The sequence below is a fragment of the Carlito syrichta genome, unplaced genomic scaffold (genome assembly GCF_000164805.1).
Source record: "Carlito syrichta isolate Samal-C Ts95f unplaced genomic scaffold, Tarsius_syrichta-2.0.1 Scaffold305642, whole genome shotgun sequence".
Classification (NCBI taxonomy): Eukaryota; Metazoa; Chordata; class Mammalia; order Primates; family Tarsiidae; genus Carlito; species Carlito syrichta.
Window position 1 is genome coordinate 637,282 of NW_007249738.1, and position 27,003 is coordinate 664,284.

The window sequence follows — 27,003 nt, forward strand, 5'->3', positions numbered from 1 at the left end:
GCAGTGTTATTTCTTGAAACTGAGCTTTGGGTAAGAGATGGAAAACAGTTGTAGGTTGTTTTCTTCATCAAGAATTTGAAGTAAGGATTACTCTCAGTGGCCAATTAAGGGTTGAAAGGACATCCTGTGAGGTGAGTCAAGCCAGTACCTGTCTACAGACCCAGAATTTATGCAGAAAACAATTCTGAATCTTACTTCACCTGCAAGAAAAATAGATGATTGAGACCCCTGAGTTTCCCAGTTCTTTTCTTTTTTTCTGAGTCAGAGTCTCACTCTGTCGCCCAGGCTGGAGTGTAGTGGCTCACTGCTCACGGCCACCACAGCTTTGACTTGGTGGGTTCAGGCGATCCTTCCACCTCAGTCTTCCAAATAGCTGGAACTACAGGTACCACACTCAGCTAATTTTTTTACTGTAGAGACAAGGTCTCGCCATGTTCCCCAGGCTGGTCTCGAACCCACGGGCTTCGGAAATCCTCTCACCTTGGCCTCCCAAACTTCTGGGATCACAGGTGTGAGCCACCACACCTGGCCCCAGTTCTGTCCTTGATGGGAATAGATAAGAACCAAGGATGACTCTTGCAAATTCAGTTGATATTGGATTTTGGGGTTCAGTTGTATTTGGTCCCAGATATGCCTTTTAAGAGTTTAGCATGAGCATATGTAAAGAATTATTTCCCTAATCTGTCAATTGTTAGTGGTGGAAGATGGCTCAGCTTTATGCAGAGAAGTGATATATATCGAAGTTGGCAAGGGTGCTCCACAGTGGCAAGCTCAATGGTTGGTAGTGACTGAAAGCTATCTTTTCTCTATAGCTTTACAGCTGCAGAAATTGCACCGTTTGTTGAAATTCTGCTAACAAATCTTTTCAAAGCTCTCACACTTCCTGGCTCTTCAGAAAATGAATATATCATGAAAGGTAGGCCTTTTCCCTGGTATGCAGACTATAAGTATCTTATAAGGGTAAGCACTGTGAGTTATATTCATGTTATGTAGTCTGTGAACCATATGGTATATGCCAAGAAATAGATGGGCTTAGATACTATTATATGAAAAATATCTACTATTAAGAGTGTTATTAGAGTAATTTTATCTTGATTTGATATAGAAAACATAGTAGAGTCCTTTTTTACTTTCTTAGTTTTTTGGGTTTTTTTTTTTGAGTTGGAGTTTCACTCTGTCGCCCAGACTGGAGTGCAGTGGCTGCTCCCGGCCACCGCAGCCTCGACCTCCTGGGCTCCAGCTATCCTTCCGCCTCAGCCTTCCAAGTAGCTGGAACTACGGGCGTGCACTACCACGCCCGGCTTATTTTTTGATTTATTGTAGAGATGAGGTCTCACCAAGTTGCCCAGGCAGGTCTTGAACCCACGGGCTCAGGCAATCCACTCACCTCAGCCTCCCAAAGGCGCGGGATTACAGCTGAGCCACCGAGCCTGGCTTAGATTCTACTTTTTAAGGCAAAAAACAGATGCAGCATTTACTGATGGCATGCCCAGCTAGGTCTTGGTGAACCATGGGTGCAATGTGGTCAGACTCCACACAGATTATGTCTTCATATATACTGCCAAGGACATAGACAGCTGTAATCATCTGCTAGGTGCTCTATTAGTGCATCCTTATGAGGCAATCTCAGTCTTTTTCACTATTGCATCCCAGAAGCCTAGCATGGTATCTGGGTTGCAGGAAACAGTTTTCAAAGAAACTTCATGGTCCTTCCAGCCTTGGTCTAGAATCTTGGGCTGCATATATGTGTTTTTCGCACTGTTTTCTCAACAATTATGTGTAGTTAATTGTTATTTAATGTCCATTTCTGAGAAAGCTACTAACTTGGTTTATGGTTTTCATTACTGTGTTTCTAGAGTATGTAAAAGCACACAGTGTATAATACCTTCTCAATAAATACTGTTCTATGGGTGAATGAAAGGATTCTGTGCCAGCCCAGAAGGAGTAACTAATCTATCTTCTAACCCTCTCAACCCAGGTCAGGGAAAGATTGTCCCTAGCAAGTGATGTCTAAGCTGGTAATATGAGGGACAGGTAGAAGTTTGTTAAAGGGTAAATGAATCTTTGGCTCAGGTGGAGGAGGAAACATCACGTGCAAAGTTTACGAGACAAGAGGAGATAACTTCCTGTCCATTATGCCTGGTATATAATAGATGCTCTGTTTAATAATAAGCATTTATTTTGGAAATGGTATTTGTCAAAAGAGGGCCATTGTACATTTTTAGCTGACAAATGCATTTTTCTCCTATGCCAACTGCTTTTGGGCATCTGTTAGTGAGCAGTATTTTTGCAATTTGGGAATTTTCCTTGGCTCTTGATCTCTCTTTTTGAGGGAGGTGGGTAGGTGAATTTCTCTTTTCAGTTTCCTGTATGTGAGACTGTTTCCTTTAGGCTAGGACTAAACCTTTTCTGCCATTGATTTCTAAGTGAAAGAGACCTAAAACGGTTCTCTCTCACACTTACCTTCTCTGCTCATATCAGTTCACTCTTTCTTCCTCCTCTTCTTTGTCTCCTTCTTTGGTCACTTAATTATTTTTTTAAGTCTTGTGCTTTCAAGAAATACTCAATGTTTCCCAGGTAAATTTTGTTGCCAACCCATCTTAATTTTAAAAGGAAGGGAAATTTAGATTTGTGTGTGTGTGTGTGTGTGTGTGTGTGTGTGTGTGTTGGAGTTTCACTCTGTTACCCAGGCTGCAGTGCAGTGGCACGCTCATGGCCACCCCAGCATCAACCTGCTGGGCTCAGGTGATCCTTCCACCTTAGCTTTCCAAGTAGCTGGAACCACATGTGCGTACTACTACATTTGGCTAATTTTTGGATTTATAGTAGAGATGAGGACTCGCCAAGTTGCCCAGGCTGTTCTTGAACCCGTGGACTCAGGCAGTCCCCTCATCTCAGCCTCCCAAAGTGCTGGGATTACAGGCTTGAGCCACTGCACCTGGCCTAGATTATTTTTAAATGTAGACAGCTATCTGACGATTGTCTAAACATCTTAAAATTTTAGGTGATTAATTAGTGGGCTTTTCCCTCTCTCATCACTTTTATTCTGAAGTTTAAACTCTGTGTTTTTGCTATTTTTGTGTTTTACAGCTATCATGAGAAGTTTTTCTCTCCTACAAGAAGCCATAATCCCCTACATCCCTACTCTCATCACTCAGCTTACACAGAAGCTGTTAGCTGTTAGTAAGGTAACGAAGCCCATTTGGAAAGTGGGGTTGCTTTTTCATTTGCTCCAAACTGTTTGGGCCTGAGAACTCCTTGGCACTAGCTGAGGCTTTGGAGAAGGTCTATGAATTCTTCTTGACCAGCAGTAACATACTTTGCTTAAAACTGTGGGGATAGTGTTCGATTGGAGACATAATAGCAGTCACCTTTAACTTTGGGCTTAGAACTGTTGATATGCTTTTATTCTTATTCCAGAAGTAACATGTTCATTGTAGAAAAATTAAGAAAGTGCAGGTGTTCCAGAATAACCTTAGTTGAACTTATATAAGACTTTACACTTAATGGATATAGAAAGAGGCTATTTGGACTTTATAAAATGATTAAAGACCTTTCTGTTGTCTCTTATTTCTTACTCTTTCTCAAAAATAAAGTTCATTCTTTGATCAACAGTTTTACAGATACTTTGATTCATATTTAATTATTACGTTTTAGAGAATACAAAAACCAATTTAAGGCTGACAATACTTTTTAAGATACTGTTTCTAATTTATGAAAACAAGATCAATTCATAGGAAGTACTAGAGGGATTTTGTAGAAGAGTGATTATTTTTCAGTTGAATTGTGAGTAAGGGTCTTGGACTACTTTGGGCCTTAGAGGATGGAGGGGAGAAGGGAGCAAAGCCCCCACACTCCTATGCATGTACTTTCTCATCTTCTGGTTCAGCCCACTTGATATGCTAGCCTTCCAAGAAAGATTTTGTTTAAAGGAAAATAGTGTTTCACTGCCTAAAAACAAAATTGGAAGCTACTAATATGGAGGATCATCACTCAGCAGATAGCAGACATTGAGGCCATAGACATGAAGGGCAGTGGCAGGACCAGAACTTAAAACGTCCCTGCTCCTGTGTTTCTTTCACCATTGTGGACACTGATGGTTCTGCAAAGCTCCATGGGTTTACTAAGGCAGATTCCTTACAACCCTTGGGGCTGAGGTTTGTGTAAGCACCTCTTGGCCATTAACAATTCAAATGAACAACCGCTACTTTAGTGTAATTATAGTTTTTTTCCTTAATGATTTTTTTTAAATAAGTGGCAGCTATCTTAAATATGTTTTAGAAAAGGGGAAGTAATTTGTATTATTTTAGATGGTATTAATATAGTCAGAATAATTAGCTTTTTTTTAAAAATTTCAGAACCCAAGCAAACCTCACTTTAATCACTACATGTTTGAAGCAATATGTTTATCCATAAGAATCACTTGCAAAGCCAACCCTGCTGCTGTTGTCAATTTTGAGGAGGCTTTGTTTTTGGTGTTTACTGAAATTTTACAAAATGATGTACAAGGTAAGTTAAAAGAAGTTACTTTCTTTGTAAGAGAATAAAATTAAGGTGGTTATAAAATACAGCCTGCCTAAGAGCTGTGTGCCTTCTGTGTTGGAGCCATTCCTTCTGAAGCTTAAAGCTCTGTTTTTACTTTTATCAACAGAATTTATTCCATACGTCTTTCAAGTGATGTCTTTGCTTCTGGAAACACACAAAAATGACATCCCATCTTCCTATATGGCCTTATTTCCTCATCTCCTTCAGCCAGTGCTTTGGGAAAGAACAGGAAATATTCCTGCTCTAGTGAGGCTTCTCCAAGCATTCTTAGAACGCGGTTCAAATACAATAGCAAGTGCTGCAGCTGACAAAATTGTGAGTCAGATTTATTTTGATGTAACTGTAATTTTCTAAGGTAGCTTGGAGAAACTAGGGATGGCAGGTTTTTGAAATTTGTTTAATAAAATTAAATTTAATAAAAGGGGAAGTAATTAATAGAAAATGGTAAAGTGTTTTTATTAGACTTAGTTATCCTTTTGTTATTTATATCCATGGTAGAGATTAACAAAAATAAGAGCCAAATAGGTTGAATTTTAAGAACGTATCTTGCCGGGCGTGGTAGCGCGTGCCTGTAGTTCCAGCTACTTGGAAGGCTGAGGCGGAAGGATTGCTGGAGCCCAGCAGTCAAGGCTGCGGTGGCCGGCAGTGGCCACTGCACTCCAGTCTGGGCAACAGAGTGAGACTCCAACTCAAGAAAAAGAATGTATCTTTATTGGCTATTGTGGTGGGATTTTTTTTCTCTATGTTTCAGAAATAACTAAAGAAAAAAAAAGGCTAGAGTATTACAATATGAACTCCTTTTCAAAATATGTATTGTCTCTTTAACTTTTGGAATAGTGAATCATGGCTTCTTTGTTAACTGTTTATTGTTTGGTATATTTTCTTATAGCCGGGGTTGCTAGGTGTCTTTCAGAAGCTGATTGCATCCAAAGCAAATGACCACCAAGGCTTTTATCTTCTAAATAGTATAATAGAGCACATGCCTCCGTGAGTATGACTATAAACTTGTTGTGCGTTTAATCAAAAATTCTATAAGGTACTCAGAAAAATGCTAAACTTATATTGTTGCTCTTATTCAATTCTTTAGTGAATCAGTTGATCAGTATAGAAAACAAATCTTCATTCTGCTATTCCAAAGACTTCAGAATTCCAAAACAACAAAATTTATCAAGAGTAAGTGAAATCATTTGCATGTTCTACAGAAATAATGATGGAAAGTAGCTAAACCCTTAGACTTTATAGTTGCAGATAAACATTTTATCAGTTTTAAACTTTATATAGAAAATATTTTAAGGTTGGGAGTGGTGGCTTATGCCTATAATCCCAACACTTTGGGAGGCCTAGGCGGGGGGAGGATCACTTGACCTCAGGAGTTTGAGACCATCATTGGCAACATAGCAAGACCATGACACTACAAAGAGATTTAAAAAATTAACTGGAGCCAGGCTCTATGGCTCAGCCTGTAATCCTGCGTCTTGGGAGGCTGAGGTAAATGATTTGCCTGAGACCACGGGTTTGAGACCCGCCTGGGCAACTTGGTGAGACCTCATCTCTACAGTAAATCAAAAAATTAGCCAGTCGTGGTAGTGCGCGTCTGTAATTCCAGCTACTTGAATTGGAAGGCTGAGGCGGAAGGATCGCCGGAGCCCAGCAGGTCGAGGCTGTGGTGGCCGAGAGCGGCCACTGCACTCCAGTCTGGGCGATAGAGTGAGACTCCAACTCAAAAAAAAAAAAAAAAAATTAACTGGACGTTGTGACACACGCCTGTAGTCCTGATTGCTTGGGAGGCTGTGGCGGGAAGATCACTTGAGCCCAGGAGTTCGAGACTGGTGAACTGTGATCATGCCATTGCACTCTAGCCTGAGTGAGAGAGTGAGACCCTGGCTCAAAAGGAAAAAATAAAAAGAGAAGATATTTTAAGATGTTTATGCTCTCCAGACATAAAATTAGTTTTAATTGTATTGTTTTTCAAATGTTTTATATGTTAGTTTAGATATCAAAATAGTTTTTCAGTAGACATAACAAGGAAATAAAAATCAGAGAGAGACTGCATATAAAGGCAGAAATTTCTTATGTAAAAATGTATCAAAAAGCAAGTATTGGTGCCAGAGTTAGTCACTGGGTTTTAACGATTGTGCATCAGTTTCATCTGGCAGACTCTGAATGACAAGCTTAGTACAGTGATTCCTCCACATTGATATGCTGCATCTTCTTTCAACAGGTTTCTTAGTATTTATTAATCTGTATTGCATAAAATATGGGGCGCTAGCACTACAAGAAATATTCGATGGTATACAACCAAAGTAAGTTTCTGTTACTATTTTAGTTTTTAAATTAAAAATAAGACTATTTTACATTTTCTTCCCTTTAAGGGAAGAAAATAATTGCACCTTTTTTAGTATAAACCAATGTCTATCTTATAGATGATTTGGAGGTTCTTGGTGTGGAGAGAGTATGGTTTTGAAAATAATCGTAGGGAGGCTGAGGTGAGTGGATTGCCTGAGCCCTCGGGTTCAAGACCCGCCTGGGCAACTTGGTGAGACCTCGTCTCTCCACTAAATCAAAAAAAATTAGCCGGGCGTGGTAGCGCACGCATGTAATTCCAGCTACTTGGAAGGCTGAGGCGGAAGGATCGCTGGAGCCCAGCAGGTGAAGGCTGCGGTGGCCGGGAACGGCCACTGCATTCCAGTCTAGGCGACAGATTGAGACTCCAACTCAAAAAAAAAAAAAGAAAGAAAGAAAGAAAGAAAAGAAAATATTCGTAAGTGTTGGGCGGTAAAGAAAAACATTCCATAATCATTTTCCTAATTTCCAAAGTGACTCTACCCTCACATTCTCCACAGCCAGTGTTCTGTGTTCTGTTTGATGGTCGGTGTTGTCTCCAAAGGTTGACCTTTGTCAAGGCCAACAGCATGATTTTTCAAATGAGAAATATTTGGGACCAATAAAACCTTGCTTTTAGCTTCTCTAATATCTGTACAAAGAATGTATACAGGTGGCATGGTCCATTAGTAGGGAGGTGAAAGAATTACAAATAAATGATAAGGCAGCAACCCTTAGAGAAAACATTTGTTGGAAAAAGTTGGATCCCTGAACTGGAATTCTATCCCCAAAAAAATCCTGGATTAACTAAAAAATGAATTACCCTGAAAAGTAGACTAGAAAATACAGGGCAAAAAATGCGCTCTTTACCCCAGAGCATTAGAAGGGCTAGACATTTTGATCTGTTGTTTTCACTTCAAAGAATTTATTTTATGAAAGCATAAATTGAGGATTTTGCATCATTTGGAATTGTGTAAAACGTTAAGTTCTAGGATGTTTGCAACAACATAGAATGATTGGCCAAGTCATTTTTTTTAAACAGCCATTAACATTTACATATTTACATGTTCATAAACAAAGACAGTTGGGAAGTTTATAATCCAAAACCGTTAGAATTAGTTGTTGCTGCATGGTGGGGTGATGGGGGATTCTTTTTTCCTCCTTGATCTTGCTTATCACTGTTTTCTAATTTCTAATTTTCAAATATTTTTTTCTAAAGCCTACCTGACTAAGAACAGAAAGCTGTAAAAATTATATTTAAGCACAGGCTTACAGTAACACAAAGTGTGTTTATTCACAGAAGAGGATGGCAGTTGGCTACAGGGCAGAGATGGAATGGGTTTTCTTTGGTATTTTGTCATCTCTAGGTCTTTTCAGCTGACCAAAAACAACAATCTTTTATTTAGTAATTTATTTTATTTATTAGGAGTCACTGAGTATAAACAACACCATAGCATTTCACTGTTTAATTATGGTGGTTGTCTAATTTAATATTGAATACATTTATTTTGCTTTGATTAATAGAATGTTTGGAATGGTTTTGGAAAAAATCATTATTCCTGAAATTCAGAAAGTATCTGGAAATGTAGAGAAAAAGATTTGTGCAGTTGGCATAACCAAATTACTAACAGAATGTCCCCCAATGATGGACACTGAGTATACCAAGCTGTGGTAAGTACTTCATTCTGCTGTTTGTGAAAGTTACTGCTGCCTTCCCTTACAAATGCAAAATTAACCAAACTTATTCTCTTGGGGACCAATAGTATTAGGTTCTGATACTGACTTTTCTACTAGCAACCATTAGATCCGAGACATGACTTATGTATCCTTTCCGGGTCTAGAAAGATCTTTTTTCATGGCTCTTAACTTTTTCAGGGGATTTATGAACCCTTTTAAGCATCTGATAACTAGGTGATCACTAAGACAGTTTTATGACAGAAGACAACTAACTGGCTTAAGTCTTTAAGGAACAGAGCAGGCCAAGAAAAGACCTGCCCTGCCTATACTCTGTATCTGGAGGACCTCACTTTTCATAACTATACTCTGTATCTGGAGGACCTCACTTTTCATAACCTTCTCTCTCCTTTTCATATTTTGGTTTCACTCAGGCAGGCTCTTCCATAAAGTGACCTGGCAACTGGAAGTTTGTTTGTTCAGACAAAAGTCCTCACATGTAATCTCCCTGCTTTGGCTGGAATTACACAGCCAGTTTGAGATGGAGTAGTTTCCAAAAGACATGTTAGGATGCTGTTGCTAGAAGAATCGAGTAGGCATAAGAATCATGTACATTTCAAAAAGCCCATTTCTTCTTTTTGAGATCTGTGAGTCTATATTTTGTTTCTCTTAAGAATTGCTGCTTGCTGGGCTCGGTGGCTCAGCCTGTAATCCCAGCGCTTTGGGAGGCCGAGGTGAGTGGATTGCCTGAGCCCACGAGTTTGAGACCCTCCTGGGCAACTTGGCGAGACCGCCTCTCTACAATAAATCAAAAATTAGCTGGGCTTGGTAGCGCACGCCTGTAGTTCCAGCTACTTGGAGGGCTGAAGCGGAAGGATCGCTGGAGCCCAGCAGGTCGAGGCTGCAGTGGCCGCTGGCCACTGCACTCTAGTCTAGGTGACAAAGTGAGACTCCAACTCAAAAAAAGAAAAGAATCGCTGCTTTTATTTAAATCTTAAAAGTATTTTCTTGATCTTTTGTCTCTTGCTTTCTTCGAATCCAGGACTCCTCTTTTACAGTCTCTGATTGGCCTTTTTGAGTTACCTGAAGATGATACAATTCCTGATGAAGAGCATTTTATTGACATTGAAGATACACCAGGATACCAGACTGCCTTCTCACAGTTGGCATTTGCTGGGAAAAAAGAGCATGATCCTGTAGGTCAAATGGTAAACAACCCCAAAATTCACCTGGCACAGTCACTTCACAAATTGTCTACTGCCTGTCCAGGAAGGGTAAGTGTTGTGAAAGAACTCTGTGGTAAATGGACACTTTAGTGGAAAAGCGAGAGTACTTGTTCCGGTGTCTACTTTCAGCGGTCAGCATGGTGAAACTGCATCCTGTTGTGCTATGGACAAAGTTTATTTTCCTTAATTAAAGCGATGAGCCTTTTTTCTTTTCTTTTTGGAGTTGGAGTCTCACTCTATTGCCCAGGCTCCACCTGCTGGGCTCAGGCGGTCCTTCCACCTCAGCCTTCCAAGTAACTGGAACTACAGGCACCTGCCACCACGCCCAGCTAATTTTTCTATTTATTGTAGAGATGAGGTCTCACCAAGTTACCCAGGCTGGTCTTGAACGTGGGCTCAGGCAGTCTTCTAACCTCGGCTTCCCAAAGTGCTGGGATTACAGGCGTGAGCCATTGTGCTCAGCCTAACTTTTTTTTCTTGTATTATGTACTACAAATATATTTTAAGTAAATGTATTTAGGAGCAAAAATGAAAGGATAAATACATTTGAGAAGAAATGTGTTTATTTCCCAAATTCCTCTATTATTAAAAACTGGCAGCATTTATGGATTTTTTTTTTTTTTTTTTAATTGCCACATACTCCAGAAGTTATAACCCCTTGTACTTGGAGACATCTCGCGGATCATCTCCCAGCAACTCAACTGCACTTTTTTTTTTTTTTTTTTTTTTTTTGTTGGAGTCTCACTTTGTCGCCCAGATTGGAGGGCAGTGCTCATAGCCACATGATCCTTCTGCCTCAGCCTTCCAGGTAGCCAGAACTACAGGCGTGTGCTACCACACCTGGTTATTTTTTTTTTTTTTTTAATTGTAGAGACATGGTGTCGCCAAATTGCCCGGGCTGATCTCAAACCCATGGGCTCAGGCAATCCACTGACCTTGGCTGCTTCCCAAAGTGCTAGGATTACAGGCTTTGCCACTGAGCCCAGCCTGAACTGTACTTTTTAATGAAATAGTTAAAAAAAAGAAGTCACTTCATATTAAATATTATAGAATTGGAACCAGTTATTTTATTGCCAGGTATATTGAGCTTATAATGGAATTTTGGACATTAAGGAACTTATTTATGACAAAAAAATCAAAATGTTATATCTTATATTTTTCTAACATCGGATAGCATGTGAAGCACAGTCACCAGTATGCATTACAGGTTCACTAATACATGTTCTGCAACAGTAATTTGTTTAATATCTTCCATATGGTCCGTATGGTGTTTGTCTATTTGTGTAGACAGTGCAGTCTTGTTTTCTTCTTCCCACATTAATAATATGTAATTTATTGTCCAGTCTGTTGTTCGAGGATGATGTAGAGGATGCACTCGTAATTCCTGAAAACTTCAAATGGGACATAGGGTTTTTTTATTTTGATACTTGGTACAGTATATAGGAGTTAATAACGCATATTTCTAGCCCGCAGAAAAATATCCTCCACCATTTTAAAGATTTTCACAAAAAACAATATGTAGAAGCATATTGATCCACACAGTCTGCACTGCTCATATTTGCAGTATAATTTAGAATCATTTCAGGCTTTTTGAATGATATAATATTTCTGCCACATAATGTTCTTGTAGATTTCATTCCAGCATGGTTCTGAGTGATGAGAATTTGTAACAATTCTTTTGTCCTTCCCAGCTAGAAGCATAAGACTATCTTTCATATACACTATTGTTTTTTTCATTTAAAAATTTGACTTTGTGATTTGTGCTGGTATTCCCATTTGGTTGACTTTGTACCAGTAAGATGACATTTCATCTATAGTAGCTCTTCTGCTAGGACAGTACTTGAGTAATAACTGTCAGTAAATAGATGGTATCTTGCTGAATTGGGAATTTGTCACCACTGTGAAAGCACTTCACACATTCTACATAACACCAACTGATTTTTTTTTTTTACATATATCACAATATATATTCTATCTCTTTATTTGCTTTTTAATGCAGTTTGCATGGAAAACTTTCAGGAAACATACATTTTTGAAAAATTGGACCTTGCATAATTTTGTCTTGTATAATCACCAGCAATCTCTTTATGTTCCCTGAAAAGGGGACATCTGAGTGCTTTGCTAGCTAGGTTTATGATGTCCCTTCAGAGGGAATATCTGAGTACAAAGGGTTAAATAATAGATCATGGCATAAACTTAGTAATGGTTGCATAAGTTGCATGTAGTCAGCACCTTATACAGAGTCTCATATGTTACCTGATAAATTTTTATTTTTCAATGTTTTATTATGAAGAATTTTAAATATAGCATACAAATATAACAAAACCTCTTGTACCCAACTTCAACAATTACCATCATTTGTTTCTCTTTTTAATTTTTTTAGTCAGGGTCTCTCACCCTGTCACCCAGGCTGCAGTGCAGTGGCATGACAGTGGCTCTACTCCTGGGCTCCAGCAATCAGTCCTCCTTCCTCAGCTTAGGTAGCTGGGACTACAGTCATGCACCACCATGCCAGTTATTTATTTATTTATTTTTTGTAGAAGCAAGGTCTCACTATGTTGTGTAGGCTGGCCTCAAATTCCTGGGCTAAGCATTCCTCCCGCCTCGGGCTCCCTAGGTGCTGGGATTATAGGCGTGAGCCACCACACCCAGCACTCCTTTTTTTTCCTTTGTATTGAGCAAGCCTTAGACATCTCATTGTTTTACCTGCAAGTACTTCATTGTGTATCACTAACCAGTCAGGACTTCTTAAATCTAACCACAGTACAGTTGTCACGTTTAATAATTCCTTGTGGATCTACTTTTTAGAACTATCTATTTTTTGAAGGTAAAAATGCAGTTGAGTTTCTTGGGACTTCCTTGGATAGTGATGAATGGGTGGCTGCTGTTCCTAGGGCTGTGACAGCTCTTCTGAAGGTGGGGTTTGTGTTGATGCGTCAGGATCTCCTACAGCCAGTGTTTCCCATCTCTCGTAGGTTCCATCGATGGTGAGCACCAGCCTGAACGCAGAGGCGCTCCAGTATCTCCAAGGATACCTTCAAGCGGCCAGTGTGACACTGCTTTGAACTGTATTTTTCTTAATTGGCTAAACCCAGATGGTTTCCTTGGAAATCATGTAGACTTCTGAACACAGCTGCATTAAAACAAAGCAAGTTTTCCTTTTGAACTTGTCACAAATTCCATCTTGTAAAGGATACTAAATGTTGCTTTAAGCTGAACCTTAACCTTGAGCAAATTAGGTGGTTTGTGCGATCATAAATTATACGTGGTTGACTTTTCTAGTTTGCAGCTTTAAAGGGACAAGTATTAATAGTTCAGTGTATGACATTGATTTTAGTTGAGCATTTGCACGGTTTGGGTAATTTTAAACTTTTGATGGACACTGACTGTGGAGACTTCGTTCTCTTACTAAATTTCTTTGTTTTGAAGCTGTTGCCATTTGTATTTCTCTTGTCCTTTGTATTTTTTGTCTGTTTCTGTAAGCTTTTATTGGAAATGTGAATAAGTAAAGAATTACTTGTGTAGCTTGCCAAGCAATGCACATTTCATAGTTTTAAATCTGTAATCAGCAATAAAAACCCTAAAATATGTATCTAAGATCATCTTTAAGGACAGGTTTTTGGTGCTGATACTTTTATAAAAATGAAGAATTTCTTTAAGTTTTCCTTTTCCCCTCCTGAACTCCATAAAATCCTAATTTCTAAATCATTTAAACTCAAATTATTTGGTCTTTTTCTTACAATGGGGAAGGGACATTAATAAAGATTTGGGTCTTATCTACCAGACCTTTCTGTAGCAGTTTCTAGGTTGCAGCATGCGTTCTGGGTAGGTGGTTCCCTCTGTGGAGAAATGTGGATGTTTGACCTGTTTTACAATATCTTTCTTCCCTGCAGATCAGCAGTTACTTGGAGTTTTTCAAGTCTTAGAACCTTTAGATGAAGTAGGAGCCACAATAAATGCTGCCTGGGGACTTGGTAGGCTAGCATGGTGCCCCTTCCTTGACCTGGCCTATGGAGTTCTATAACATTCGTTCTTAGGAAATGAGAATTGTAGGAAATAAAGGATATCTAAGTTTTGTGAGGCACAGCTTATTTATGTTGGAAATGTTCATTGTCCCTTCAGTGTAGTTAAACTGGAACCTTTTTCTGCCCGTGTTAATTTATTTTTGTTGTTTAATTAACCTCAGGCATGTGACTTGTGCTTTTTTCTTTGACCTGTTGTTTTTCTAGTGGTGTTGAGAAATTTCAAGCAATCTTAAGTGTATTTGTATTAGTCATTTATAAGTTTCTTTTAAATTTATGTTGGTCTTGACACAGCATTGTAAATGTTAGATTTTACATTATTACTTTGGTTTCAGCGGTCATTAGCAGAAGGATATTGAGATACCACTGGAATCCATTTTTAAGCTACAATCAATTTATTTATTGTATTTTTATGTGCAACCACTTTATTTGGGAGCATAAGTCAGTGTGAGGGGGGTAGATTTTTATAATTATATTATTTTTTAAATGTGGAGTACAAATGAGGGTTAGGTACATATGTGGTCATCATACAGGTAAAGTATGGGTGCCCTTATTGATGTTATGTCCCCGCCCCCCAGCAGTGTCCCACTACCGCCAATCCCTTTCTTATAGTATTATGATAAATGATCAGGGTCCACTTACGAGTACATGGATACTCAGATCTTTGTTTCTGTGATAGATCACTGAGTATTATAGACTGTAATTCCATCCAGTTTGCTGCAAAATTCACAATTTATTTTAATATATTTGAAAAGTCTGCAATGGAGAGCAGGGAATTGGTGATAATGGTTTCTGTATGTTTGGCACTCCTTGCATATTTATTTGGCTTTGCACATGCTGAAGACAAATAAATGCGCAACAGATACTGTTCTGGATGATGCTTCAGCATCTTAAACACAGAAGACTGGTCAGGTTTTGAACGTTTTCCTTTCTCAGCTGAAAAGATCAAATAGTAGAGTCTTGTCTTTGTCAGTGTCGAGCAAGTGTGTCTTTTTAAATAGTTACTGAATAGGAAGATCAGTTCTTGCACAATTCGTTAATTAATAATCTCAGCTAATTTTTTAAAATGCTTTCTATGGAAGTTGCTTATTCCATCATCCAAGATAGTTTCATGGTAGACTATTTTTTGGCTGTGTGACATTTCCTGTCTCTAGTCACAGGAACATCCGTTCCCAGGCACAATTCTGTATCCAGCTGGCTGGATGTGACTGTTTTCATTTCATAAAAGCTGACTATTTACTCTGCAACCCCCACCCTTTTTGGTCACCCTTATTCCTTGTTTGAGAAATGTGGCAGCTGAGTTGTGTGAGTACAAGGCGAGATGTACCCTTAGGGTCCACCTTGAAGTATTCTTAGTAGGGCAAAGGAGCTTCATGGACCTTTTGAAAATAATTTAAAGGCATCTTCCAGTGGCTTCTCTGAATGTGATGAGAACCTGATAAATAATAAGGAATACTGTCCCTGGGCTGACAGTCAGCTACCCTGTACTCCATTCTCTTGGGGGGGGTGTGCCTGATTTGGGGGGTAAAGGCTGTTCGAGGAAGCTCATTGTAAAGCAGCCACAAGACTATGTGACGTTATTTACCTATTTCTAGGTTTCCTCCCTTACAAATTGGATGGTATGAGAAGAAAATTTGGCAACGTGGGAAGTACTATGCATGTCTTGGCCAGGCGTAGTGTCTCACACCTGTAATCCCAGAACTGGGAGACTGAGGCAGGAGGACTGCCTGATCCCAGGGATTTGAGACCAGTCTGGGCAATTTAGCAAGACTGCGTCTCTCCAATAAATAAATAAATATGAAATTAGCCAGGCATGGTAGCATGTGCAGCTACTTGGAAGGCTTAGGTGGAAGGATTGCCTGAGCCCAGCAGGTTGAGATTGCAGTAGCCATGATCCTGCCACTGTCCTCCAGCCTGGGCAATGGAGTGAGACTCCAACTAAAAAAAAATCCCAGAATCTAAATAGACAGGTCCCCCCAGACCTGATGGGAAAGGATACCTCTTGGAGAAGTGGGAAACAAAATGAGAAAAAGTTTATTTTTACTATGCTCTAGAAAGATGGTTTGTCCATCTCCTTGCAAGTAGTCAGAGACAACCCTTTTGGGTCTACAGGGGAAAGTCACACTGCTCCAAGGAAACCTAGGTTTCTGCAGCAAACGTCACCTGAGAAGACAGATCCTGAGTCTCACTGAGTCCAGCAGGGCAGGAGGAGGTAGGGCTTTAGTACCCTCCAGGTCCTGCCAGTCCCAGATGGAGCCAAGCTTAGTGTTCTAAGAAGGCTGGACAACACCAGGCTCTGGTTCAACGTTGAGCTGTGGCCAGCCTCACACAAAGACCCGCTTGTGCCCTGACTACAGATCTCAGGCTGGAATGAGGGAAGGCATCTGTAAAGTGGCACCTGCTGAGCACCCTGGCCAGTTAGGGAGGGAGCAATGAACTAAGCTGACAGCCACAGGCTGGACATTCCCAACCTCCAAGTGTCAGCATCTGGCCCTCCCCACCATCTTATCAGCATGTTTAGAAGTCATAGGACAGGGAGGGATTGAATGTGGCCACCAAGAAGTAGCCAGCCTGCCCCTCTTGTTGAGCAGAACAGAGAGGACAGACCCAGACAAACTCAGGAAACTTGTGCAATTTTGGACATAGGAAGATTTTTGCATCCCATAGAGACTCTTGGAATGCATAGGGACCAAGGTGGGGGAGAGTCCAGATGGCTGATGTTGGAACTGGGGGACCCCAGCTCTCTGGGCACCAGGCTCACATAGGCTCTGCAGTCCTGCCTTATCACGAGAGGGGAATGTGTGCTCCTAGCATGGTCTGGCAACAAGCTCCCAGGACAGGAAAGCTCACTTGCTGGTGTCTAGTGGCCACCCACCCAACTCAGACCTGCCAGCCTCACACACCCAAAGGGCAGGTCCCACGATGACAGGGATCCTGCTGCTTTTATGTGCTGAGCATAGTCTTTGACAGGGGAGTCATGAAAGGTACCTGCAGGCCCTGTTTTTCTGTGGGAGGCGCCAAAACTCTTTAGCAGTGCTCCCAGCTGCCTGGGGGCCTGTTGCCATAGAGATCACAACAGGAGTGGGAAAGCAGCCTGGCCAGCCTGACCACAGGAAAAACTGCAACAGAAAGTCACTTTGAGTTCTGAGTACTGTCCAACAAGAGTGGCATAGCAGGAGTAAATGCCCCCTCTCCTTGGCGTAAACTATTTTGAACATCAGAAAAGACCCTTGGGTAGCAAAACCATATAGCTACAAAACAACAAAACTAAAAAATAACAGAAGAGTTCCTCCTCACAGATCAGGAAGAACCAGTGGAAAAACACTGGCAATGCTCAAAACCTTAAAGAGGCATCACCTAGAAAAACACCTTCCAGTGCCCAAACAACAGAAATCTCCCAGAATGACCTGTCCATCTTCTGATGACAAAATTCAGACAATGAGCCTGCGGGTTCAAGACCAACCCAGGCAACTTGGTAAGACCTCGTCTCTATAATAAAAAAATTAATCGTGTGTGATAGCATGCACCTGTAGTTCCCACTACTTGGAAAGCTGAGGCGGAAGGATTTCCTGAGCCCAGCAGGTGGAGGCTGGGGTGGCCATAAGCATGCTACTGCACTCTAGCCTGGGTGATAGAGTGAAACTCCAACCAAAAAAAAAAAAAAAAAAAAAAGGTTTCATTCTGAAATCCTGGAAATGAAGAATTCCCTCCTGGAATTTCAAAGCACAGTAAGATGCCTAGGGAGCAGAATTGATCAGGCTTAGAAAAGAATCTCAGAGCTTGAAGATAATATTGAACTAACCAAGTCTGACAAAAACGAGAAAAAGCTCAAAAAGAATGGGTTCAAAGAGAATATGCCAAGCCTATGAGAGGTGTGGGATTATGTAAAGAAACCAAATCTACATCTGATTGGCATCCCTGAAACTGAAGGGGAAACAGAACATGCTGGAACAGTGCCCTCTCTCCTTACATAAATTTTGAACATCAACTTCCCTCACAGTGCATTCATGGTATCCCATGAAGTGTTCCACGAGATCATCCAAGAAAACTTCCTGTATCTCACTAGGGGCGACCATCCAAACACAAGAGATTCAGATCATCCCTGCATAGCAGTACATGACACCGTAAGATTGAAAGAGGAAATCCCAAAGGCAGCTAGAGAGAAGGGTCAGACCATCAGAAAATTGCAGTTTACCAGAGAAGACCCATCAGAATTGCAGCAGACTTCTCAGCAGAAACCCTGCAAGCTAGAAGGGTCTGGAGTCCCATCTTCAACATGAACAAAGATAAACAATTCTAGCCAAGAACTTCCTACCCCACCAACCTAAGCTTGATCCGTGATGGAGATTAAGATGCTTCCCAGACATCCAATCCCTGAGACAATACACCACCTCCAGACCCTTCAGGAAATGCTTAAGAATGTTATGAGCACTGATGAAGGAATGGTTCCATCAATTGCAAAAGCACAGGCAAGCACAGAGTTAACAGCATACAGATCACTCAAAATCTTAAAAAAAGGAAGGAAGCAAAGTAACATCAAGAGCTTATGACACGGATAAGCCCTCAGATATCAATAATTAACCTGAATGTGAATGGATTGGACACACCACTAAAAAGGCATAGAGTAGCAAACTGGATAAAGACACATGATCCAACAATCTGCAGCCTCCACAAAGTCCATCTCACTGCAAAGGACACTCAGACTTTAGGTAACGGACTGAAAAGTGATGGCAAATGGAAAACAAAAGTAAGCAGAAATAGCTCTTCTGTCAGTCAAAACAGACTTCAAACTGATGAAAGTTAAAAGGGACACGACTGATAAATATACAGAAATTAAACAACATGCTGCTGAATGACTTTTGGGTCAAGACAAATAAAGATTTTCCTGGAAACACATGAACCCAAGGACACAGCACGTCAAAACCTTCCATGGGGTACCATGAAAGTACTATTGTGAGGGAATATGAAAAAAAAAAAGAACCTGAATAAACAAAAACGGAAAGGTTATTGTCACTCACAAGTGACCTTGAAATATGAATGATAATCAGAGATTACTATGAACATTTGTATGCAAATAAAATAGAAAGTCTAGAGGAAATGGGAGATTTCTTGACATCACACAACCTCCCAAGGCTGAAACAAGAGGAATTGAAATCCTAAACAGACCAATAACAATCCAGGAAATCGACTCAGTTATAAAAAGTCTCCGTGGCTGGGCTTGGTGGCTCAACCTGTAATCCCAGCACTTCGGGAGGCCGAGGTGAGTAGATTGCCTGAACCCACGGGCTCAAGACCAGTTGGCAACTTGGCGAGACCTCATCTCTACAATAAGTAAAAATATTAGCTAGGCATGGTCACGCATGCCTTTAGTTCCTGCTACTTGGAAGGCTGAGGTGGAAGGATCACTGGAGTCCAGCAGGTCAATACTGGGGTAGCCATGAGTGTGCCACTGTATTCTAGCTTGGGTGATGAAGTGAGACCTCGACTCAAGAAAGAAAAAAAAAAAAGCTTCCCTGCCAAAAAAGGCCAGGACCAGATGACTTCTCAGCTGAGTTCTACAGGACATACAAGGAAGAGCTGATAACAGTCTTAAAGTATTCCAGGCAATCGAGAAAGAAGGAAGGAATTTTCCCCAACTCATTTTATGATACTAATATACTGATACCCAAAAATGGCAGAGCCAACAAGGAAGGAAGATTACTGGCCTATTTTTCCAATGAACATAGACACAAAATTTCTCAAGAATCTAGCAAGCCGTTTCTAACAACACATTTCCAAGAATCATCCACCACAACCAGGTAGGCTTGAGTCCTGGGTTGCAGGACTGGTTCAACATTTAATATTCACAAGACCATAAACATAATTCATAGGTGTTAAAACCAAGAACCATATAATTATCTCAGTAGACACCAAAAGCATTCAATAAAATCCAGCATCCCTTCTTGATAAAAACCCTTGAATGCCTAGGCTTCACAGGAAAATCACCCCAAAGAATAAGAGCCATCTATGACAAGCCCACAGCCAACGTGGTGCTTAATGGGCAGAAGTTGGAAGCATTTCCCCCTGAAAATGGGACTATGGCAAGGCTGCCAACTTTTACTCCTCCTATTCAACACAGTGCTGGAAGTCCCAGCCAGAGCACAAGAAGGAAATCAGGGATACCCAAATAGGAAAGGGGGAAGTTAAGCTATCCTCCCTCTTTGCCTGATAGATTCTCTTATCTAGAAAACCTTAGACAGTCTGTCAAAAATGTTCCTCTCAGCCGGGCTCGGTGGCTCAGCCTATAATCCTGTGCCTTTGGGAGGCTGAGGTGAGTGGATTGCTTGAGCCCACGGGTTCGAGACCCGCCTGGGCAGTGAGACCTCATCTCTACAATAAATCAAAAAATCAGCCGGGTGTGGTAGCGCATGCCTGTAATTCCGGCTACTCGGAAGGCTGAGGCGGAAGGATCGCCGGAGCCCAGCAGGTCGAGGCTGTGGCACCCGGGAGCGGCCACTGCACTCCAGTCTGGGTGACAGAGTGAGACTCCAAGTCAAAAAAAAAATGTTCCTCTTGCTGGTAACTGATTTTAGTGAAGTTTTGATGCAAAAATGATGAGCAAAAGATAGTTGCATTTCTACCCAACAAGTAGGCTGAAAACAACAAAATCCCATTCACGATAACCACACACACAAAGAAATGCCTTGGTATTCACTTAACCAGAGAAGTGAAAGACCTTTACAATGACAACCACAAAACACTAAGAAACCAAAGATGATACAAACAAATGGGAAAAGCCCACAATCATGGACTAGAAGAGTCAATACCGTCAAGATGTCCGTCCATCCTAAGTCAGTCTACAGATTCAGCGCAGTCCCTATCAAAATGCCGACATCATTTTTCACAGACCTAGAAAAGACAATACAGAACGGGAGCAAAAAGAACACATAGCCAAAGCAGTCCTCATCAAAAGGAACCAAACTGAAGGTATCACCCTTTCAGACTTTATATTACAAGGCTACAGTAACCGAGATGGCATGGAATCGGCACAGGAATAGATAGGCACATAGACCAAGGAAACAGGACAGAGAATCTGGAAATAAGAAATACTGTCCCTCAACCAACTCATCTTCAACAAAGCCATTAGTAAACATCGAAGAAGAAACCATATTTAGTGCTGGATAAATGATAGCAATATGTAGAAGAGTGAAACTGGACCCCTACCTATCACCATTTACAAATGTCAACTGAAAAACAGATCTAGGACTTGAAGTGTAAAATCTCAAACTACAAGAATCTTAGAAGGAAAGGTAGGGAACACCCTTCTGGACACCAGAGTAGACAATTAATGACCAAGCCTTTAAAAGCAATTGCAGCAGACAGGTGGGACCTTATCAAACTGAAAAGTCTTTACACAGCAAAAGAAACCATCAAGAGAGCAAAGAGACAACTCATGGAATGGGTAAAAACATTTGCAGGCTACACATCTGACAAAGCTTAACATCAAGGAACTCAAAACGAATCAGAAGGAAACAAACAACCCCTTTAAAAAGGTAGGCAAAGGACATGAACGGACACTTCTCAACGGAGGATATAAAGCAGTCAAAAAATAACAGGAGCAAATGCTCACTGACTGTCAGACAAATGTAAATTAAGACCACAATGAGATATCACCAAACACTGATGAGGATGGCCATTATTAACAAGTCAAAACCAGCAAGTGCTGGCGTGGCTGTGGAGAAAAGAGCACGCTTCTACACTGCTGTGGGAATGTAAGCTAGATCAACCTCTATGGAAAGCAGTATGACGATTTCTCAACTAAAAATTGAGCTCCCAAACAATCCAGCAATCCCTGTCATGGTAATATACCAGGATGAACATAAATTGATCTACTAAAAAGACACCTGCACACACAACTGTATTGCAGCACTATTCACTAGCAAAAACATGGAGCCAACCCAGCTGCCCATCAAAAGTAGACTGGGTAAAGAAAATGTGGTACATATGCATGATAGAATATTGTGCAGACAAGAACAACAAAATCATGGCCTTTACAAGAACTTGGATGTAGCTAGAAACGATCCTACTAAGTGACCTATCACAGCAACAAGGAACTGAATGTCATGTTTTCATAAGCAGGCCTTGAACACGAGTCCCACTAGCACAAGGGTGGGATTGGCAGGTGTTGGACACTGGCAGAGGGAGGAAGGCCTGTGTCAACACAAGGGGTATCTACTTCAGTATCGGGAAGAGAGGGCCAACTAGAAGCCCAATCTCTACCTGCATTGCAACCTTCTTTTGAAGTCAATCTCTACCTGTACCCTACAACTCCAGAATAAACTGAAAAGGAGACCACAGGACAGAATGGCTGAGGCACATCTGGAACTGTACGGCCAACGCCACCTCCACTGAGCCTGAGGCAGGAGTTCTCAGGATTCAAAGATTTGTGGTGCTGCCCAAAGGAATCGAGTAATTTATGGCCGCGGAGACCCAGAGCATTAACCAAAATTCACTAGCAATTCATATGTAGGACCGTGATTCTCACGGCACCCATAGCATATCACCTAGGACCTTACTAGAAACGCATGCTGCTTGGGCTCCATCCAGACCTGATATATCTGAGGATGGGACCCAGCAATCTCTTAACAGCCCTCCAGGCAACTGCTCAATTTGGTGAGCCATAGCTTAGGATAAAGCTCAGTAAAAGTGAATCAATTTCTTAAAGTCGCACATAAACAATGGCAAAGATTGTGAAGATAGTGTTTGGGGAACAGAAGTCTAAGCTTTGCCACAAAGGCGAGCAGGATCATATTTCAAAGACGTGAAATTAACAGCTTTGGTGTTGTGTAAGAGGTGGTGGACAGAATAGTAATTGTGACCATTAGGGAACATGGAGCTGGGCATCGCCACTCACCCTCAGTGGGCCAAAAATAATGAGATTCTCTGGATTGGGAAGTTCTGAGCATTTCTAGTCTTAGCAGAAGTTTGATTCACCCTTTCCCCATGTTTGCATTGCTTGTCCATAAACCCAAGGAGCCAGGGAAAAAACTTACTCGGACCCAGAGAACTTTCAGGCATGCATTCCCAGGTTGTCAGCACATGTCTAATACTCCACCTGGTGAGCATATATATACTTAGCACACAGTGCAGGGTCACCAATCAGCAAGTGCTTGTACAGGAAAATGCCCAAGTGGCTTCCAAACCAGAGTGTCTCCTGCTGTTTAACTTGGGAAGTGTTTTGGCAGCCATAGCAAACAAACAATTAAGGTGGCAGATGTTACAGAAAAGACAATCTGAAGAGGTAAAATACAGGCTTCTGACAGACCCTTGAGTCCACAGACCTGTAGTCCCAGTACTTGGTAGGTGGGAGTGCCAATTGAGCCCAGGAGTTTGAGGCTGCAGTGAGCTATGACTGCCACTGTTCTCTCGCCTGGGTAACAGAGTGATACCCTGTCTCTAAAAACTAAAATAGAATCAGCCGGGCGTGGTAGCGCGCGCCTGTAATTCCGGCAACTCGGAAGGCTGAGGTGGAAGGATCGCCGGAGCCCAGCAGGTCGAGGCTGCGGTGGCCGGAAGCGGCCACTGCACTCCAGTCGGCGACAGAGTGAGACTCCAACTCAAAAAAAAAAAACAAACTAAAATAGGCCAGGTGCAGGGGCTCACGCCTATAATCCCAGCACTTTGGGAGACCAAGGTGAGCAGATTGCCCGAGCCCACCGATTCAAGACCAGGCCAGGCAACTTGGTGAGACCCCCCTGTCTACAATAAATCAAAAGTAGCCGGGTATGGTGGTGCCTATCTGTAGTTCCAGCTACTTGAAAGACTAAAGTGGAAAGATCGCCTAAGCCCAGCAGGTTGAGGCTGCGGTGGCTGTGAGCATCCCACTGCACTCCAGCCTGGGTGACAGGGTGGGACTCCAACTCAAAAAAGTAATGAAATAAAATAATAAAAACTAAAAATAAAGAATTTTAAAAGAAGCCTCCTTCCAAAAGACACAAGCTGCCTGCAAATCTGTCCAACTTAGTGATGTCTAAAGCCAGAAAGAGACCTTCATCACTGCGGGTACTGCAGTCTTAACATCCACCATGAGCATCACTGGACTCCAGCCAGACTGGAGCAGGCTGGCTCTGAAGGAGTAGAGGCGCTGTCGCCAGATCCCGTGCCCCTCCAACTAGGGAGCATGAGAGGCAGAGTTCCAAGCATACCTCAAAGCCCAGCGTGACAACCGATGCTGCATTGTGCATGCGGTTCAGGTATGTCATGTGGCAAGGCAGCGTGGGAAAGGGGGTGAAGACACAGCAAGATTTATGTTAGGATGTGGGGCTATAACTTCCACATCGTTCACAATTTCCTTTTTTTTATTTTGAGTTGGAGTCTCACTCTCCCGCCCAGACTGGAGTGCAGTGGCCGCTCGCGGCCACCGCGGCCTCGACCTGCTGGGCTCTGGCGATCCTTCCGCCTCAGCCTTCCAAGTAGCTGGAACTATAGGCGCGCGCTACCACACCCGGCTAATTTTTTGATTTATTGTAGAGATGAGGTCTCGCCAAGTTGCCCGGGCGGGTCTCGAACCTGCAGGCTCAGGCAGTCCCCTCACCTCAGCCTCCTGAAGTGTTGGGATTACAGGCGTGAGCCACCATGCCCCAGCTTCACAATTTACTTTTATTTTTATTTAGTTTTTTGAGTTGGAGTCTCTGTCGCCCAGACTGGAGTGCAGTGGCCGCTCCCGGCCACCATAGCCTCAACCTACTGGGCTCCGGCAATCCTTCCACCTCAGCCTTCCAAGTAGCTGGAACTACAGACCCAGGCAGGTCTAGAACCCATAGGCTCAGGCAATCCTCTCATCCCCAAAGTGCTGGGATTACAGGCGTGAGCCACCACACCCGGTGATAAACTTGTCAAACCTGGAAACCCTTTTTTAACATCATCTGAGATTAAGGAGACATTTTCTTGTTGGAGTGCTGCTGCTCCAATTAGAACCAGCCAACTAGAAGTTATGAATTACTGCTAAGGCTGCAGTGTTCTGTTCTTTCCCATCTTCCTGTGGAGGGTAGACAACAAGCATCTGAAGCGGGGGGGGGGAGTGCGCCCCCAACAGACATCTAAGAGCACAGGCAGAAGTGGCTGGCATGGCTGGGAGGTGGTTACAATCTTGGTGTTGGAGAATGGACTGACATGGTCGGGAAGGCTACGAGGAACCCTATGAGGCGCTGCAGGCGTTGTGATGCACAAGCGGCTTTTAAATGTATTTGCAGACAGACAGCTGGGTGCCCAGGCAGACTTCCTGGCCCTGTTGCCTCAGGGGCCTAGAGATGACACGTCAGTAACACTCGGCACTCAGATTTGGGTTCTGAATGATGTCTGCCATCAAAGGGATGGAGGAGGTGGCTGAATCCAGGACTGGGGAAAGGAAAAGAATGAGATGAACTCCAAGCCTCTCAATGTGTCAAAAATTGACAAGGACAAGCGAATCTTTGCAGAAACAGAACAGCCCTTCCTAAAATTTCGTAAGGAATCGTAAGGGACCCCAAACAGCCTAAAACAATCTTGAACTAGAATAAGGCTGAAGGACTCAGACTTCCTGACTTCAAGATTTACTGGTACTGGGCAAACAATATCCACATGTAAAATAATCAAGCTAGACCCTTACCTAACACCACATACAAAAAGTTCTAAAACTATAAAACTCTTAAGACAGTGTAAAAGCTTCCTGACTTGGATTTAGCCATGTTTTCTTAAGTATGACACCAAAAGCACAGGCAACAAGAAAAAACCAACTAGGCTTTATCAAAATTAAAAACTTTTTTGCATTGAAAGACACTATCAACAGAGTAAAAAAGCAATTCACTGAAATGGGAGAAAAAATTTGCAAATCCTCAAGCCTGTAATCCCAGCACTTTGGGAGTCTGAGGCAAGCGGATTGCCTGAGTCCAGGCATCCGAGACCAGCCTGGGCAATTTGGTGAGACCTCGCCTCTACAATAAATCAAAAAATTAGCCAGGCATAGTAGTGCACATATACAGTTCCAGCTACTTGGAAGGCTGAGGCAAAAGGATCACCTGAGACCAGCTGGTCGTGGCTGTGGTGGCCGTGAGTGTGCCAACTGCACTCCATCCAGCCTGGGCGACTGAGACTCCTACTCAAAAAAAAAAAAAAGGTGGTGGGAGATCATCTGACAAGGGGTTGCTACCCAAAATACACAAAGAATGCTTAAAACTGCAAGAAACATCAAGACTCAAAAATGAGCAAGACTTGGATAGACATTTCTCCAAAGAAGACATACAGATGTCCAATAAACATGTGAAAAGATGTCCAACATCACAGATCATTAGGGATTTGCAAATCAAAAACTTTAGTGAGCTGTAATCCCAGCACTTTGGGAGGCCAAGGTGAGTAGATTGCCTGAGCCTACGGGTTCAAGACCCACCGGGGTAACTTGGCGAGACCTCGTCTCTACAGTAAATCAAAAAATTAGCCGTGTGTGGTAGTGCAATGCCTGTAGAAATTAGCCATGCGTGGTAGTGCAATGCTACTTGGAAGACTGAGGCGGAAGGATCGCCGGAGCCCAGCAGGTTGAGGCTGCGGTGACCGGGAGTGTGCCACTGCACTCCAGTCTGGGTGACAGAGTGAGACTTCAACTCAAAAAATACGTTAGTGAGACAATACTGTACACCTATCAGGCCGAGGTGGGAGGAGGACTTGAGGCCACGAGTTTCAGACAAGCCTGGGCAGCATGGCCAGACCTCGTCTGTACAAAAAATCAAATGTGCCTGTAATTCCAGCTACTGGGAAGGCTGAGCCCAGGAGGCTGAGGCCATGGTGAGCTATGATCGAGCCACTGCACTCCAACAAGGGGGACAGAGTGAGATCCTATCTCAGTTTTTAAAACAAGAAACGCAACCTTTATAGTCTTCCAGTTCTGCTAAAATTGAAAAGCAAAGCCAACTGGCCACCTCTCCACTTGGCTGGAGTGCCCCAGGCTCCTCGGTGGCAGGTTTCCATGAGAGATGAAAGTGCCTCCAGGTGAGTGCCAGGCAGACCCTCCACCCCTCGGGCTTCTCTCTTCGGGGGAGGGGCACCTCCCTTCCCTGTTGGGAGCCAGCCACGGAGGCCCACTGAGCGTTAGGGATCAGGAAGGGCCGTTGACCCCGAGACCACTAGGATGTGTTCAGGAGCTATTTGACCCCATTTCCTCCCCCTTTCTACTCAGCACTAACCAGATTAGCTCCTGTGAGCTC

The 27,003-nt window shown here is 42.3% G+C and overlaps 1 protein-coding gene across 5 annotated transcripts in view; it reads left to right on the top strand.

Moving 5' to 3' along the window:
- The window catches only part of CSE1L (chromosome segregation 1 like), a 49,347-nt gene extending 35,983 nt beyond the window's left edge, over positions 1–13,364 (top strand). For 3 of the 5 annotated variants that reach the window (XM_008061934.2, XM_021714397.1, XM_021714399.1), the window contains 10 exons: positions 813–916; positions 3,091–3,188; positions 4,359–4,509; positions 4,652–4,860; positions 5,435–5,532; positions 5,633–5,718; positions 6,767–6,848; positions 8,392–8,538; positions 9,584–9,815; positions 12,743–13,364. In XM_008061934.2, coding sequence (XP_008060125.1) covers positions 813–916; positions 3,091–3,188; positions 4,359–4,509; positions 4,652–4,860; positions 5,435–5,532; positions 5,633–5,718; positions 6,767–6,848; positions 8,392–8,538; positions 9,584–9,815; positions 12,743–12,832 — 1,297 coding nt within the window. In that variant the 3' untranslated portion in view covers positions 12,833–13,364. Of the gene's footprint in view, positions 1–812; positions 917–3,090; positions 3,189–4,358; positions 4,510–4,651; positions 4,861–5,434; positions 5,533–5,632; positions 5,719–6,766; positions 6,849–8,391; positions 8,539–9,583; positions 9,816–12,575 lie in introns of all 5 variants that reach the window. The other 2 variants (XM_021714398.1, XM_021714396.1) reach the window with 2 other exon arrangements.
- Positions 13,365–27,003: the final 13,639 nt, after the last annotated feature.